We start from the raw sequence: 14,458 nt of genomic DNA on the forward strand, positions 1-14,458 counted from the left end.
GGAGTTAAGGGCATTTTCTCATCACTGATTTAAATGGATTTGATGAAATGCGCCACCCTTTTACCAAAAGAGAATCGTGGCAACTAGCTTTGGGAATGTGGACCTCAAGTGCGACTGTGCCACAATCAGCACCAAACCACTTCAGTGCATTCAAAGCTCCCTTAACCACAAGGGCCAAACTCTGCTGACCTTTGTGGTGGATTGTTATCCTGATCAAGAACGTCATAAAAAGTAGATTTTTCCCACATTTTCTATAGATGACGGGGATCAAGATGACAGGACCTAAAGGACACCTAAAAATGTCTCATTTAAAGACTCTCACAGACACAAAGAAAAGTTCTTTGCTGCTGAAATGCTCCTTTATATCTGTCATATTTTTTTGTCTCAGAATTTTTCTCTTTCGTAACACTGCTTTAACAAATACAACAAACTGCAAATTGTGAGATGAATAAAATGCTTGAATCCTTGAGACGTGCGGATAGACCTGCCTGATTCACTCAGACTTGAAAACCAGAATCTTCTTTAACTGTTGCTCAGTGGTTCTTTGTCTCTTTGTCTCTCCGGTTTGACCATTGTACAATGTTTTGCAAGTCCTCCATACAAAATAACATCTATTGGTAAAGACAACTGTCTACTACCTAACACCATTCATTCTGCTGTATGTGCTTTATGTGTGTATGTATATACACAATAATGTGTCTGTAGAAGTGAGTATAATCTTAATTCCTGCCCCCAGTTTCCCTTTAAAGCAGCACATTCAGCAAAGGATAATGCCCTCTGTTATAAGCAGTGACTACTCTTGCTTAGCCCACAGAAAAAAAGGTCAGTATTATTTGCACATTGTCACATAACCTCTGCTGCTACATTTCAGGGAGTAAGGAACATTATGAAATCAACATTAGCCACAGGAGAAAGGAACATTTCGCAATAAATACTGACCAGATGAGACAACTACATAACTCTGAATTTTTTATTGCAGTATGCCTTATTCTTTAATCCATCCACTCTAGGAAAATTGGACTCAAAACAAACTCAACAACTCAAACAGTTTGGTGTAGAGAACCAACTGGTTAGGGCTAGGGTAAACATTAGGGTTAGGGTTAGGATTACTAAAACTACTGAATGCTGCACATCAGAGATGATGTAGAAGCTTGTTTCATTGTGTTATACTTGGCTTTGTAAAGAACTTGCTGATTTTTAAGTGCTTTATTAAGAAAAACTCAATTGCTATTATTATTATTATATGGAGAGCATGCATTTCAAACACCTAAAGTTTCATTCACATTACTCATAACTGCGAACAAGGTGTACCATGTTATGAAACAAGATGTGACTGGCTGAGAGTTGAGAAAGGGATTCCTATTGGATTAAAACAGGTTCATTCATTTACTTTGAGGTGTTTACTGAGCAACCCGATGGGCTGCCATGGAGACCACATGCTCTGGCAAGCAAGCATGGCTTAAAGCCAAAAGACCCGGGGCCTCACCAGGAAACGATAAAAGACTGAAGAAATAAGACGTGCACATTATTGCGTTTCATAGGAAGAGAAAATAAAGTGTGTGTGTGTGTGTACTCACTATTACAAAAAAATAATCCTTTCGCAAATATAAATATTTGCCTTTATTATTTAAGTTTTGCTGAAGCAGAATTTTCTTTGAGGGGTGCAGATGGTGAGATACAAGGTAATCTCACTGGCTTCTCTAATTAAACCTAATTAATTGGTACTTGACAGCGTGTTCTGAACGCCTGAGGCTCTTCAGCCACACTGCTGAAAACCTAAAGTATAGTAGATGAATACAAAGGTGTTGTCATTGTTAGAGGCTCCAGACCTTTTTCTTTTGGCTGATAATTAAATGCTTAAAGCACAAAGCAAAACTGTCGCATGTTAAGAGCTGTGCAAACAGTGTTGAGTTTAGGAGCATATATCAGATTTAGTAGACATGAGATTAAATCTTTCATGATGTTGCAAACACAGCTCTTTCATCAAGATTTTCAGATCTCATGTATATTTCCTGAAACATAATTAATGTGATGTCTGTTTGGCTGGATGCAGCAGATGCTGTGCCTTTGAGTGACAGTGAATCCTATATGATCCCATATGTTGTGCTTTTTTTCTTTCCTGCTTCTTGCTGCACTGTCTCATCTCTATAATGTATAAGACACTCTTTTACTTATTAGTGTTAGTGGGGGTGGTACTTTAAATGTACTGAGATGTTGCTGGTCCATCTGGTCGCTGTCATGCAAATCAGACATCAGACCTTCAGGATGAAGAGTCATCTGCCCTCACAACAAGGTCACATGAACTTTCTGCCTCATTGAACCACTTAATAGACTCTTTGTGTAAACATTATCCTCTTCAAAGTCTTGTATTGTTTGGCTTTTACCGTACCTGAAGTTTCAAATATGAGCTGCATTTATTAAAACTGCCTATCCAAAATGTTCCTTCAGGTACTGAATAGCAGAACTGGCAGAGCATAAGAGATGGAAAATGTGAGACTGTTGCAAGGTGGGACATGTATTTATTTTGCCAGACACTATCTGTCATCTCTTGTCTCACCCTTTCACACACTTTCTTCTTTCTTTTCTGGGTCTTTTTTTTCTTCATACTCTGTTTTGAATCCCCAGTGGTATGGCCATGATTCTGTGTTTGTTTAGTGTTTCTGCTTGGCTGACAGACAGCTGTGGTGTGAGGCTCCGGGTAGGCTTGTGCAAAATCGCTCAGAGCCTCAGGACAGCGATGGATGGTGATATGTAACACTGTAAGAGCTGGGACATCTTTCTTTTTCTTCACTGGAACATTTCATAATTGAGACGTTGTCCAGCAATGTAGAAATCTGCCTCTGTTGAGAGGTCACGGTGATTTCAAGCTTCCATTGTGGCTTAGTGTATGCCAAACCTTGGTTTCAAAACATGTAAAATCAACCACAGAGTCAGATTCAAATACATGACCCTGGCATTGAAAATTAAATATGATTTTCACTTAAAAGCAAAGCTCCAATATTTGACCTCTCTTGAGCTTCTTCACAAGACAATTTTAAAGTGTGTAACCTTGCGAAGGAAAGAACTTTCTCAATTAATGGCACTCCTTCTGTTACCGTTTTCCCTCTGACTTACTAAAATGACAAAGGCCGTGTATTTCTTTTATGTTTCCCAATGACAGAACAGTCAAACTGACAGTTACATCACATCCACAGCACACTGAAAATAGCTGTGAAGTCTCATGTGAAACGTTAGCCTCACATTAGGTAATTTCTCCTCGAGGAAAATGGTCATAATTTCACCCAACACAATAACCTCTTCCTCCAACTGTACAACCAAAGACGATTTGCTGAGCCATTAGCCAGCGGTAATGAAATAAACACCAGTGTGAAAAATGATTTCTATCACTCCTGTCTTCATAGAGTCTGATATGTGTACAACAATAAACACATTTAAGCAGCCTGACATCCAATTAGACTCGTCTCCAATCAGACAGACATTCTGTCACCGGTCTAGACGTTTGGTTCCATCAACCTCAGCGTGACACTGGTGCTGAGGTCTATCTTCCATGCACGCACATCAACAAATAAATAAGGGTGCAAAGATTGCTGTTACAGGCCAAATTCAATGAAACCTCTCAAAGTTGGGTTTGACATCCTGGATGAGTCATCGTCTACTTTTTCTTTTACTTATTTGTTCACCTAAAATAGCTCCGGTATTGCATCAGTCTGCTTTTACAGACTGATAGAAGATCCGCAAGAGCCTGTTGCACACACTGGAGTCTCATTAGGAAGGACAGCCTGCTCTGTCCCTTCCTGTAGAGGGTTTCAGTGTTGCGCGTTCCAGTCCAGTTATTATTGATTTGGACCCTGAGTCCACCCTCTCCATCCTTCCATTTTCTAATTTATTTATTTATTTCCAGTGTTTGTGTGTAAAGCACTTTGTATTTTTGTGGCATATAAATAAAGCTTTACTCACTTTATGGAACCAACATGAAGGGTCTGCTGCTCCTGCTCACTGGTCTTGCTGATATTGAGTTTTTCTGGTTGCACCAGGTGAAAAGCTCTCCATCACTCCTCTGTAAATATTGTATGGCAGCATTTTTATAACTGGAAATTATTCACTAGAATTACACATGTCAGTATGGTGATAACTTACTGGAGCCTTTTTGTATGCATGCTTGTTGATAGGTTAACTTGTGAAGTGGCTGTAGGTGTGAATGTGAGTGTCGTTTGTCTCTATGTGTCAATCCTTGTGATGAACTGGTGACTTGTCATGGGGGTACTCTGCCTCTCTCCCAATTGGGATAGGCTCCAGCCACCCATGACCCTGAAAGCAGTTTGTATAGGATTTAATGGCATCTAGCAGTGAAGTTGCTGATTGCAACCACCTCTCCTTCTCTCTCTAAAGTCAATGTTTAAAGTTTGTCCGCTCTAGGCTACTGTAAAAACATGGTGGCTCAAGACTGCAAACTCTACTCCCTCTGTAAATATAAAAAGGCTCATTCTAAAGTAACAAAAACATCCATCCATTTTCTGTAACCACCTATCCTCATCAGGGTGGAGGGCTAGAGCCTATCCCAGCTGACTCTGGGTGAGAGGCAAGGTGCACCCTGGACAAGTCGACCAATTTGGTAACAAAAAAACAAACAAATGATTGGTATTTACAAATGAAAACATAGTTATGAATGCTATATTTAATTTCTGACATATTCTGTTAACAGTGTCCTTTAAATGTTACATTTAAAGGGAAAAAAACAAACCTCTTTTAGCTTCTGTAACTCTAATTCTCATCAATTAACGAAAGCATCTTCATTTATTCAGGTTTTTCCTTTAATCTATCACCTATATGTATATTACCTGAGTCTGGACATGGATTTAAACTGTAACTTTGGATGTTTGGCGGTGGGTCTGGACATGGATTTAAACTGTAACTTTGGATGTTTGGCGGTGGCGCACTTCGTTATAAATCAGGTATTTTTGATACTTTTTTATTTATTTATTTATTTATTTAATCATCCACTGTGACTCTTCTACCTGAGCAGTTTGAGAGGCGCATCGATCCTCCCTCCCTGCCCTGCTGACGTCAGAGCAGCCAGTAGTGTGTCCTCTCGCTCCATAAACTCGGACTACTGGAGATATCTGCGAGGAGGAGGAGCTGTCAAAGTTTCCCAGAGAAGGAAAAGTCTTTTTTTTTTTTAACTTAAGGAGAAAAAAAAAAAACTTCAAGATTTCTAAAGTTTCCATACAGCGGAATATCGCGCGTTGTTGGTATGGAATGACACCTTCTCTCCAGGAGCTTCAAAAAACACGATGGCAACCCGCTTTTTGAAGTGGATCGGTCTCACCTCTCTGCTCTGCTTGTGCTGCTGTGTTCTGGCGGAAGGGAAAGGTATGTCAGGGAACTATTACAACATGTACGTGGCTGGATTGTAATGGCAAGCGAGCTTTCGCTTTTCCTCTGTTTTCCCTCTGTCCAACATTTACATAAATCTCAGAAATCACACACTGCTGAAAAAGCCGCAGAGAAACTTGATCCGGCGTGAGAGAAAAGTTTCTCACTGGCTCCATGTTCAGCCTGTGTGAATTGGTAAAAAAAAACACACACAAAAAAGCTACAGAGAGTCAGTACCAGTACGGGATAGTTCGGATTGATCATGAATACAGTTGCGTAAACGTTGCGTAAAAGTTATAATTAATTGGCCAATTAAAAAACTACGCATGTCCACCACATCCAGCCAGTGAGATGACGATGGCTCTAAGTACGCACATTTTGCACCACATTGATGATGATGCTGCCGGGAGGGGAGGTGGATTGTGCAATTTTACGGGCGTACTAACTAACTTTTAGTCTCACAATGTTTCTTTCTGTCTCTTTCATTTGTACTAATGTTGGTGTTTTTTTTGTGAGTTGTGTGGCTGTGACGTGCTCTACGCAGTGTTTGACCTATATGTAGGTAAATTTAGAATTCAAATTAGGACGATGCTGTCACCTTGAAACACTAAAAGCTCTTTAAAGCCTTACATTTATATTTTCTCATTTGGAATTCGCCTGTCACATGTAGGTCTTTTTATTTGTATTTTTATTTTTATTTTGAGCATCCTCTTACATAATACTAAAAAAAACAACTGGTGCATGTTCCCAGTTTTGCATCTGGTCTTCGAATGAAATCAAATCACAATGTGAAGACAGTCACTTCATCCCACTGGCGCAAATGATATAAAGCAGAGAGTCTGGAAAGTGTATAGTGAGACTGATGAAAGTATGAAAACAAGTGCTGAAGAAGCAGGAACAGGTTTCATAGTTTCTCTTGCTCTGCTTGTTTTTTAGTGCTTTCTCTTGGCCCTGAAGTAAAGGTCACACATTTTTTCTTTAACTTTTTTGACTATTATTTCAGTGCTTTCTTCCACAAATGATGTGTTTTCCTTGTAATGGCTGTGATCTCTAAATGAGCTGTATTTGAAGGATATGAGTTAAAAATAAGCATAGTGGTTAAATTAGAAACAAAGTTTTTTTAAAGAATATAGTCCACATCTAGTTCGAGTGACTCAGACTTCTTGAAGGCCAGATGTCAGGAGAGAAAGTGACCAGAAGTATCACTTTACTCCGTAATGACTTTAACTTCCTATTCACATGAATCATCATTGTCCGGACTCATTGCACTGTGGTTCCTCCTTATAAGCAGATAAGCACAGTGTGCTCAGTGCCAGCAGCGCACATGCAAGTTGCATCTTTCCCGTCTGCCCCAACAAGTAACAACCAGTGCCGTTATTCAGAGAACCATAACAAATCAAAAATGTTTGTGAGCCAAAAAGACAGAGTCCCTAAATATTTCTGGGCTTCTAAACAAACATTTCATGCAGCAGCAAGTCTCTCGCAGTAAATAAGAATTTCAGAATTTTATTAAGACCAGAGAAGATGAGAAATGAGCAGCTGTAATGATAGTTATGGTATGCAGTACAATTTTGTTAAATTACTCTTCATTTTTAGCAATGGATCCAATTTCCATTTCCAGGGAAATGTGAGCAGCACCATATGGTCTGACAGTTTTAGTTGTTGTCGTTGTTGTTGTTGTTGTTGGTGGTTGTGTTTTTTTTCCTTTTGGCCAAAGGCTAAGACAGATGTTTCGATGTGGTACACTGTGCTTTTATAGCACACAGTGTCCAATAATAATTAAACCTGATTCGAACAAGATGTCAAACTCCAATTAAGTTCTTACGACATCAAATCTCCAAACTTTAGGGCCAAATAACCAAATACTTGGATACGTTGTTTCTTTCACATCTTGAGAAAACAGAAGTAACACATGAATTCATTTTTGTTATTGATTAAAGAAAGAGTAGCTGGAGGGTTGTGTCATCAAGTTTGCAGCTGGGTCATCCATTAACTTTGAATAAAATCTTTAATAACTACTTGAAATGCTTTGTTAAACCAGCAAAGGTCTAAGGCTTACAGGAAATGTTGTTACAAGCCTCCAAAAAAACACAGTATATTGAGTAAACAGCAATGTTAGATAATTTTTTTGAAAGTGACAGTCCTTATCTTGACATATGGAGCAAGCTTACACAACATCCTGCTCAGAAAGTCTATGTTTCAGTTCGGTTTTGAATGAGTTTTTCTTATTTCTAGAACACAACCCAGAAGTTCAGCTCTCTGTTTGATGCCGATAACGTCTTAGTGAGATTTGGCTTCATAACTGTAAAATCACATCAATACTTGTAAGTGAATTAAGACTTGATTGCCCAAATAGACAACTTTTATTTTGAAAATGATATTTTTGAACCTGCCTTTGTGTCTACTAGTCCATTTAGGGATTTCTTTAACTTCATCAAAATGTAAAGTCGTCAAAGTGGTACAGTTCATGACTGTAACATTACTTTCCATTGATAAGCAAGTATAAAAGAAAACAAAAAGAGGAAAAACAGTCTTGATCCAAGCTTACTGACGATGCATTTCTGAGAAAATCCAAAGGGTTTTAAAAGCCTTAAGAAGAAGTATAATTTTCTCAGCACACAAAGGAGCACGTAATCCTTCGACTTATTTAAAAAACTGGCAGACACACGGTTTGTCAGGGATGGACGACTTTGTTCGATCCATATCTGTAGAGTCTGTTTGATCTGAAAGTGTTTGTGCTGCTAGGAACCAAGAGAGAACATGTGGTTTATGTGTGTTTACACCAAGAAGTGGCAAAACGATTCTCAAACTGAGAAAAACTTGGAAACTGATGGAGATCATGGGTGAAAAATAAACCCTCTGTGCACATTGTTCGGAGTGTTCTCTTGGGTCATCCTTAAAAATAATTTTCACCCTACATGGTGGATCACTGAGGTGAAAACAGAGGACGCCATCACTTTTCAGTTGTCTGTTTAACCCCGCCCCTAAACAGCAATTGTCCAATCATAGCTTAGCAACTGTAACTAGGCAAGGCAGACCAAGCTTTGGATTACTCCACATGTTGAAACAGTGCGCATGGGGCTGTGGTAAGAGTGATTTAAATAGCTCGGAGGGTGGTGTTTTTCTTTTTTGACCTTAATACAAAACAAACAAAGAGTTGATTAAGCAGTGTGTTTATTTGCTCTAAAAATAAGGCGCATTATTAATTAACTACATTTATTTGTGGGGTTACGTGTTACCAAAGCACAGTGAAAGCAATTTCTGATTACTTCTACTTTGTTAGAGTTTAGGGTAATGTTAGCACACTCTTTATTGGGTTTAAGGAAGCAACCACTGGCATCATTACCAGAGATAGCTTTATGTCTGACAAACACGTTACTTAGTCCCCTTTCACAACATTATAATTTTAAGCCAGGATACTGGGATGGTGTTTTCAGCCTCATGGAGCTAAAGTTATCTTAACTAGTAGAGCCTAAAAGACTAAACACTGTGGTCCACAGCGCTTAGTCAATTAGTTGATTTGTTGTTAATTAATAAATCAATCGCCTGTCTTGATAATTGATGAATCATTTTGAGTCATTTAAAAATGTCCGAATCGTTTGATTTAAGTTTCTGAAATCATCAGTTTTATGTCTACCAAACATGGTCGCAGAATTATCGTTTTAAGCCAAGAAATATTAAATATCATTGATGAAGCGTTAAATTAATTCTATTTTATAACTAGTAAAGTATAAATGTACAGATCCACTGATTTAAGCCTCTCATGTGTGAATCTGGTTTCTTTAGTCCCTTATGATGGTAAACTGAATAAACATAGATTTTTTTTTTTTCACTGTGAAGTGAGCAAACGATCGATAGATTATCGATCGATTAATGAAAATAATAAGCACCACTAGCTACAGCTGACAAAAGATCCTTTTAAAACATCAACCGGTTTCAGCCGGAAAATTGATTTAAACCTTTAAACCAGCTTTTTTCCCCTCCCCTGTCTTAAATCAGCAACCTATTATTTTAGAAAATACAGACATTTGAGTAATAAATCTGTCACTGTTGTTGCTGTAAAGTGCATGTGGGAGAAAAACCTGACAGGTGTGATATCTGGGGGGGAGGACGCATAGTGAACAGTTTGTTAATAATTTGCCTCAGTTGCAGTAACTTATAACAGTCGCTGCACCCAATGACATTAAATATACTTTTGTCAATCAAAGACAGATTTCCAAAGGTATAGAAGGATAGTCACACTTTGGAAACCTGGTGACCATTTAACCACTAGTTATGCATCCTGTTATATAGTTGTGTTCATGTGGAAAAGGTTAAAGCCTTTTGGAAATTAATTTAAGATTTGATAAGGCACATGGCAGCTACCAGCCTTTCCCACAGGAAGCCCACCTGTCAGTCTACCACTCAGCGACAACCTGCCATGGTGTGATGGCTTCTGTGGGAGTCAGTCAGGATTTGCTGAATAATAGAAAAGCTCCCTGCCCTGTGCACTGGCATGCTCACTTTATTAACTGTCATCATCTGTGGGGAGGCTGTAAATAATGCCCACAGCTTCACCCAGCAGCCAACCACAAGTAATAACTGCGGTGATTTATTTCCCAGATGAAATGCTAAATGGGCTCTGAATCAATTGAACTCCTTCTGTTTGTGACTGGAGTTGTACTGTAGAGGTGGTGATTGCATTTTTTTTATTGTATTCTTAAATATTTCTAAACTCTTTTGCTTTTCGATGTTGCCTTCCCAAATTGCCAAAGAATAGGTATGAGGTGAATCTGCATGAAAGCCCCTCTGACTTTGCTGAACCTCTGATGAGTGAACCTGTGTGGAAGATCAGACCAATTTCAGGGGCATGTCAATGGCTAAACCCTTAATCCCTAATGCGAGGCTCCTCGGCTTGCTTTAGGCACAGGATAACCGGCTTACATCAATATGCTTTTTCAGAGTTAATGGGCTATTCAAGTTCTCAACAGAATGAGATTTGAAGATAATATATACACTATAGGTGAGGTCCAGCTCAATCATTTTTCTGCATTTAAATGTGCTTGCACACCTGCAAAAGTTAAGCTGAATCATGACAAAATTTCACTCCAGCAGTGCATTTCAGCATCCTGAGTAAGTGCTTTTCCCTCTGCATTGTGTTGGGCTCTAACAAGCCAGCTTCCTTCATCAGTCATCTGTTTTTTTCCGTCACGATCAGAAATCCATGCCTTTTCTTTTCATTAAAGCCCACTCTCTGGGATTAGATGAATGTCGGTAGTGAAATATAGGTTATGATCCTTTGTAATTCTAGATTCTCCAGTTTTAGGGTCCAGAGTGGCCCTCATACTACTACTGCTGCTGCTGTGTCTTACTGGTCCTCTGACGACCTTTCCAGACTTCCATCTGCTGCAGCCATTGTTGGAAATACAGCTTTTTGGTTTGGGCCGTGGGAGCTGGAAGATAGATTTTTTTGCAGCCCTCTCTCCCTGCTTTGATAAACTGCACTGTGTCTGAGCGGTAGAGATTTTAGAGAGCTGCTGGCGAGGTGTAGGTTTGTGGTTTCACTCTGGGACAATAGTGCCTCTGTAGAGGGCAGGTTATCTGGCAGCACCGATGCTTTTGTAGAGCAATCGAGATCTGTGCCGCGTAGCAGACGCACCCGAGGCTAGACGTGTATGTCATCAAGAGGGAATACAGAAGTTGAAGCAACTTTTGTTCTTCTTCTTACTTTTAACCGTAAAGACACATCTGAATACAATAAATCTATTGTGTAGCTCAAAAAATGAAGTAGTGCTGCAGTTCTGTAACCATTAATTACATGTCGGGTTGCACTGCTTTTACAGTCTAAACAAACCACAAGCAATGAAGCTTTTTCATGTTTTGCTTTCATGTCATGTTATTAATATTTAATAAGCTAAGAAATGCCGCCTGCTACATCTCTGAATTTATTGAAAGCTCTTCTTTTGGTCTCTCACTGAAAGTAAACCAGTGTTTGTTGTGCTTAAACTGCAGCTGCTCAAATCCATTCTGTAGTTTGTATACATCCACTGAGAATCCATTGGAATAAGGCAGTGAATGTGGTTACTCATTGAACTGATTTGCTTCCTTTGTTTGTTCATGGTAACAAAGTGATCCGCTACATTTATGGCCTTTCCATGATCCAATGGCTGTGCACGGAGTCTCCAGTGGAAAGAGACCCAGGAATTCAGGTTGGAAAAAAGCTATCGTCCCATCTCATCAGGTGCAGCTTCGTGTTAAAAGGGAAAAGAGGCCACAGCTCCATTTGGGTTATTGAGCCTGTTCTATCTCCTACAGTCTTTCAAACTGAGGGAGTGTTGAGCAGTGTTCATAGTTTTGTGTAAATTCATTCTTTTGCCTTTTAGAGTAATGTTTTAGGCCACTGTCCGATGGGGAAAAAACTGACCTTACCTTTGGAAAAAGCTAGGAATTTTGGCAGGGATTTTCTATATGTCTCTCTAAATAAATACAACTTTCAAGTTGTAAAAAGAATGAGATCAAGCTTCTTTGTTATGATGGTTTGCTACTTTCGTTGTCATGTGACTGTAAATTAAATATCTTTTGGGCTGTTGGTCTTTGTAAAGACATCATCAAGGGCTACAGAAGATGATAACAGGAACTATTTCTGACATTTTATTGACCAATTAATCAACTAAATAATCTTCAGAATAATTTATTGAAGCCCCAGTTAACACATATATGATACAGCTAGTATGTCATTGACATTTGGTGTTGTAAAAGACACTGTATATTAATTATCCTCAAAGACATTTTACATTATTTTAAAAATATATAGCTAAATAATAAAAACATGAAGACGAAGTTCACACTGGACTGGTAACCTCAGAAAACTATCGTGGGAACAAATGCATGACTTATTTTTAGTTCAATTTATGGTTTAAAATAAAGACAATAATGTCTTTTTATTGGCTGGTATATGCACACACAGTACACACCCTTTACACTGATGCCAGTTGGAGCGGCTGAAAAATTTCTTACCAATTTATTTCTGCTCTGCATGAATTTCATGTTTTTCATGTGCTTGACAAAGCAGTTTTTGAAAGTGTCCTGTCAGGCCTGGAACTGCTGAAACAGTAAGTCAGCTCTAGTTGTGAAAGTAAAGATGGAAAGTGGGCACCGAACATGTTTCCATCCTGGAGGCTTTCAGCTTGGATGAAAACCATCGCTCCAACCCGCTCCAGAGAATTTTGCAGCTCAGTTAAGTTCAGAAGGACAGTGAACAGAGTTTTTTTTCTCTCATTAAAAAAAAGTTGGTGTTTTTGTATTCACTACCAAGCTCTATGGATCTTTGTGTCACAATGCAAATGTAAGAGATGTCAATGAAATGGACAGCTCGGATTAAAGGAGGAATCGCAGCATTAGGAGAAAAACAGGAAAGCTGAGGCGCAAACAAATATCAGGAGGACAGGGTAAGATCTTTGACTTTGGTATTTGTGCCCTTGCTTAATCCCTCATCAAATAGGCCTTGAGCTGTTCTTTGCGATTGGTGTTGTTTTACTTTGACGTCCAAATTGTCCATCAGAGTCTCTCACCATTATCCCAAAGACCTCTTGTAGGTGTGGCATATTTTCTAATGACCTAAGGGTCATTCTGAGAAGCAGTGTTTCAAAGTGCTCGCCTAGAAGACGAATCGCCTACAGGGAAAAGGGAACAATAGCTTCAGAAACAAATCTCCATCCCAGAATATTCAAGAAGAAAGCATCGGGTGGTGGCTGATTTCTTCCCTAATAGCATTTATCCTCCTCTTGTGTGGTCTATTGGCCTAGTAAACTAAATGGTGGTGCATTTCAGGCTGTGACTCACTGTTAGTAGTTTGGACCTTGTGGCACATTATGGTTAATTTATCCAATTTTTGTAAATGTATTCCTGCATTTGTCAAAAGCAATGGGGACAGAGAACCAGGATGTTTAATTTGTAATCCCCTTTGCAGTGTAAATATGCAGGGGGGGGCTTCCTGCCTCACATCCTGATTAAAAGGATGTTGGAGCTCTTTAACAGCATTACCTGGAGGATTAGGCGATTTTCCATTAGTTTGCATTAACTCTGAACTAGCCTATTGCTGAAAGGTTTAGCTCTTTGTACGCTCACACCTGCACACAATGGAAAAATGTGTGGCGTTGACGTAAAGCTGTTCTGCTTTCTGCAACTGACTACTTCACACAGGGTGAGGGTGAATATGTTAGCATCAAAAACTATATATAGAGCACATAATTATTTATGTCTTTCAAAGAAATCCCGATGGGGCTTGTCTTGTTTTCATTGCTTGACTACCTACGAAAAAGCAGGTTTTCTTTGACAATGTGATTAAGGTATTACATGCTTCATTGGAAAGGCGTGGTAGAGTGTCAATCAAGACTGAGAGGATGTAACTTTCCAGTATTGTTGAAAAGTTAATAGCCGTGATTAATCTTTGTGATTTCTGCCATGCACTATATCCTCTGCAAGGAAAAGACAAATAGCCTCAGTGATGTTATCACTTTTGTCTTGCTTTCAGTTGCACTTGGATGCCAACATTAGTAGAAAAATGATTTATTAACCAGCTGAATTGACTTGTACTGTTGGTGCAAAGGAACATAGGAAGCTTGCTTTGCAGAAAGAACTTTTTCACAAGCAAAATAGACATCTACAGACATCACTTGTTAACTGATACCTGTATTTCCTCCAGGTTTCTCCTGGTCTAGACCCCCTGTCACATCTTTGAATGGGCCTGGTATTGATAAGCTACAGAGTGCAAAGCTTGACTTCTCAACTTACAGTGTGCCTTTTGTTGTAAGCTTCCCTAGACTTTCTAAGAGGAGTGTCTCCCACAGAAAACGTTAATAAGGCTGAAAATTAGCCAATAGACATAGTGGGTGGGTGGCAGGTATCCAAATAAGATAATAGGAGGACACGCATGACCGGGAAACATACACAGAGAAAAAGGAAAGTGCATGAGATAAATGAATTCCCATCCAGCCCCTGTGGCTGATATTCAGACCAAACTTGAATGAGTTTCCCTTCCCTGCCGAAACCCCAAATCTTTGGACAAAAGGCTCTTTATTCAAGACTTTGTTGTCTCGTTTGACAC

General features: G+C 39.2%; 1 protein-coding gene across 1 annotated transcript in view; it reads left to right on the forward strand.

Annotated features, from left to right (window-relative positions):
• The first annotated feature begins 5,085 nt into the window (after positions 1–5,085).
• The window catches only part of egfra (epidermal growth factor receptor a (erythroblastic leukemia viral (v-erb-b) oncogene homolog, avian)), a 38,314-nt gene continuing 28,941 nt past the window's right edge, over positions 5,086–14,458 (forward strand). The window contains exon 1 of the mRNA XM_010729229.3: positions 5,086–5,370. Coding sequence (XP_010727531.3) covers positions 5,292–5,370 — 79 coding nt within the window. The 5' untranslated portion in view covers positions 5,086–5,291. The remainder of the gene's footprint in view (positions 5,371–14,458) is intronic.

Source organism: Larimichthys crocea, chromosome II, assembly GCF_000972845.2.
Source record: "Larimichthys crocea isolate SSNF chromosome II, L_crocea_2.0, whole genome shotgun sequence".
Classification (NCBI taxonomy): domain Eukaryota; kingdom Metazoa; phylum Chordata; class Actinopteri; family Sciaenidae; genus Larimichthys; species Larimichthys crocea.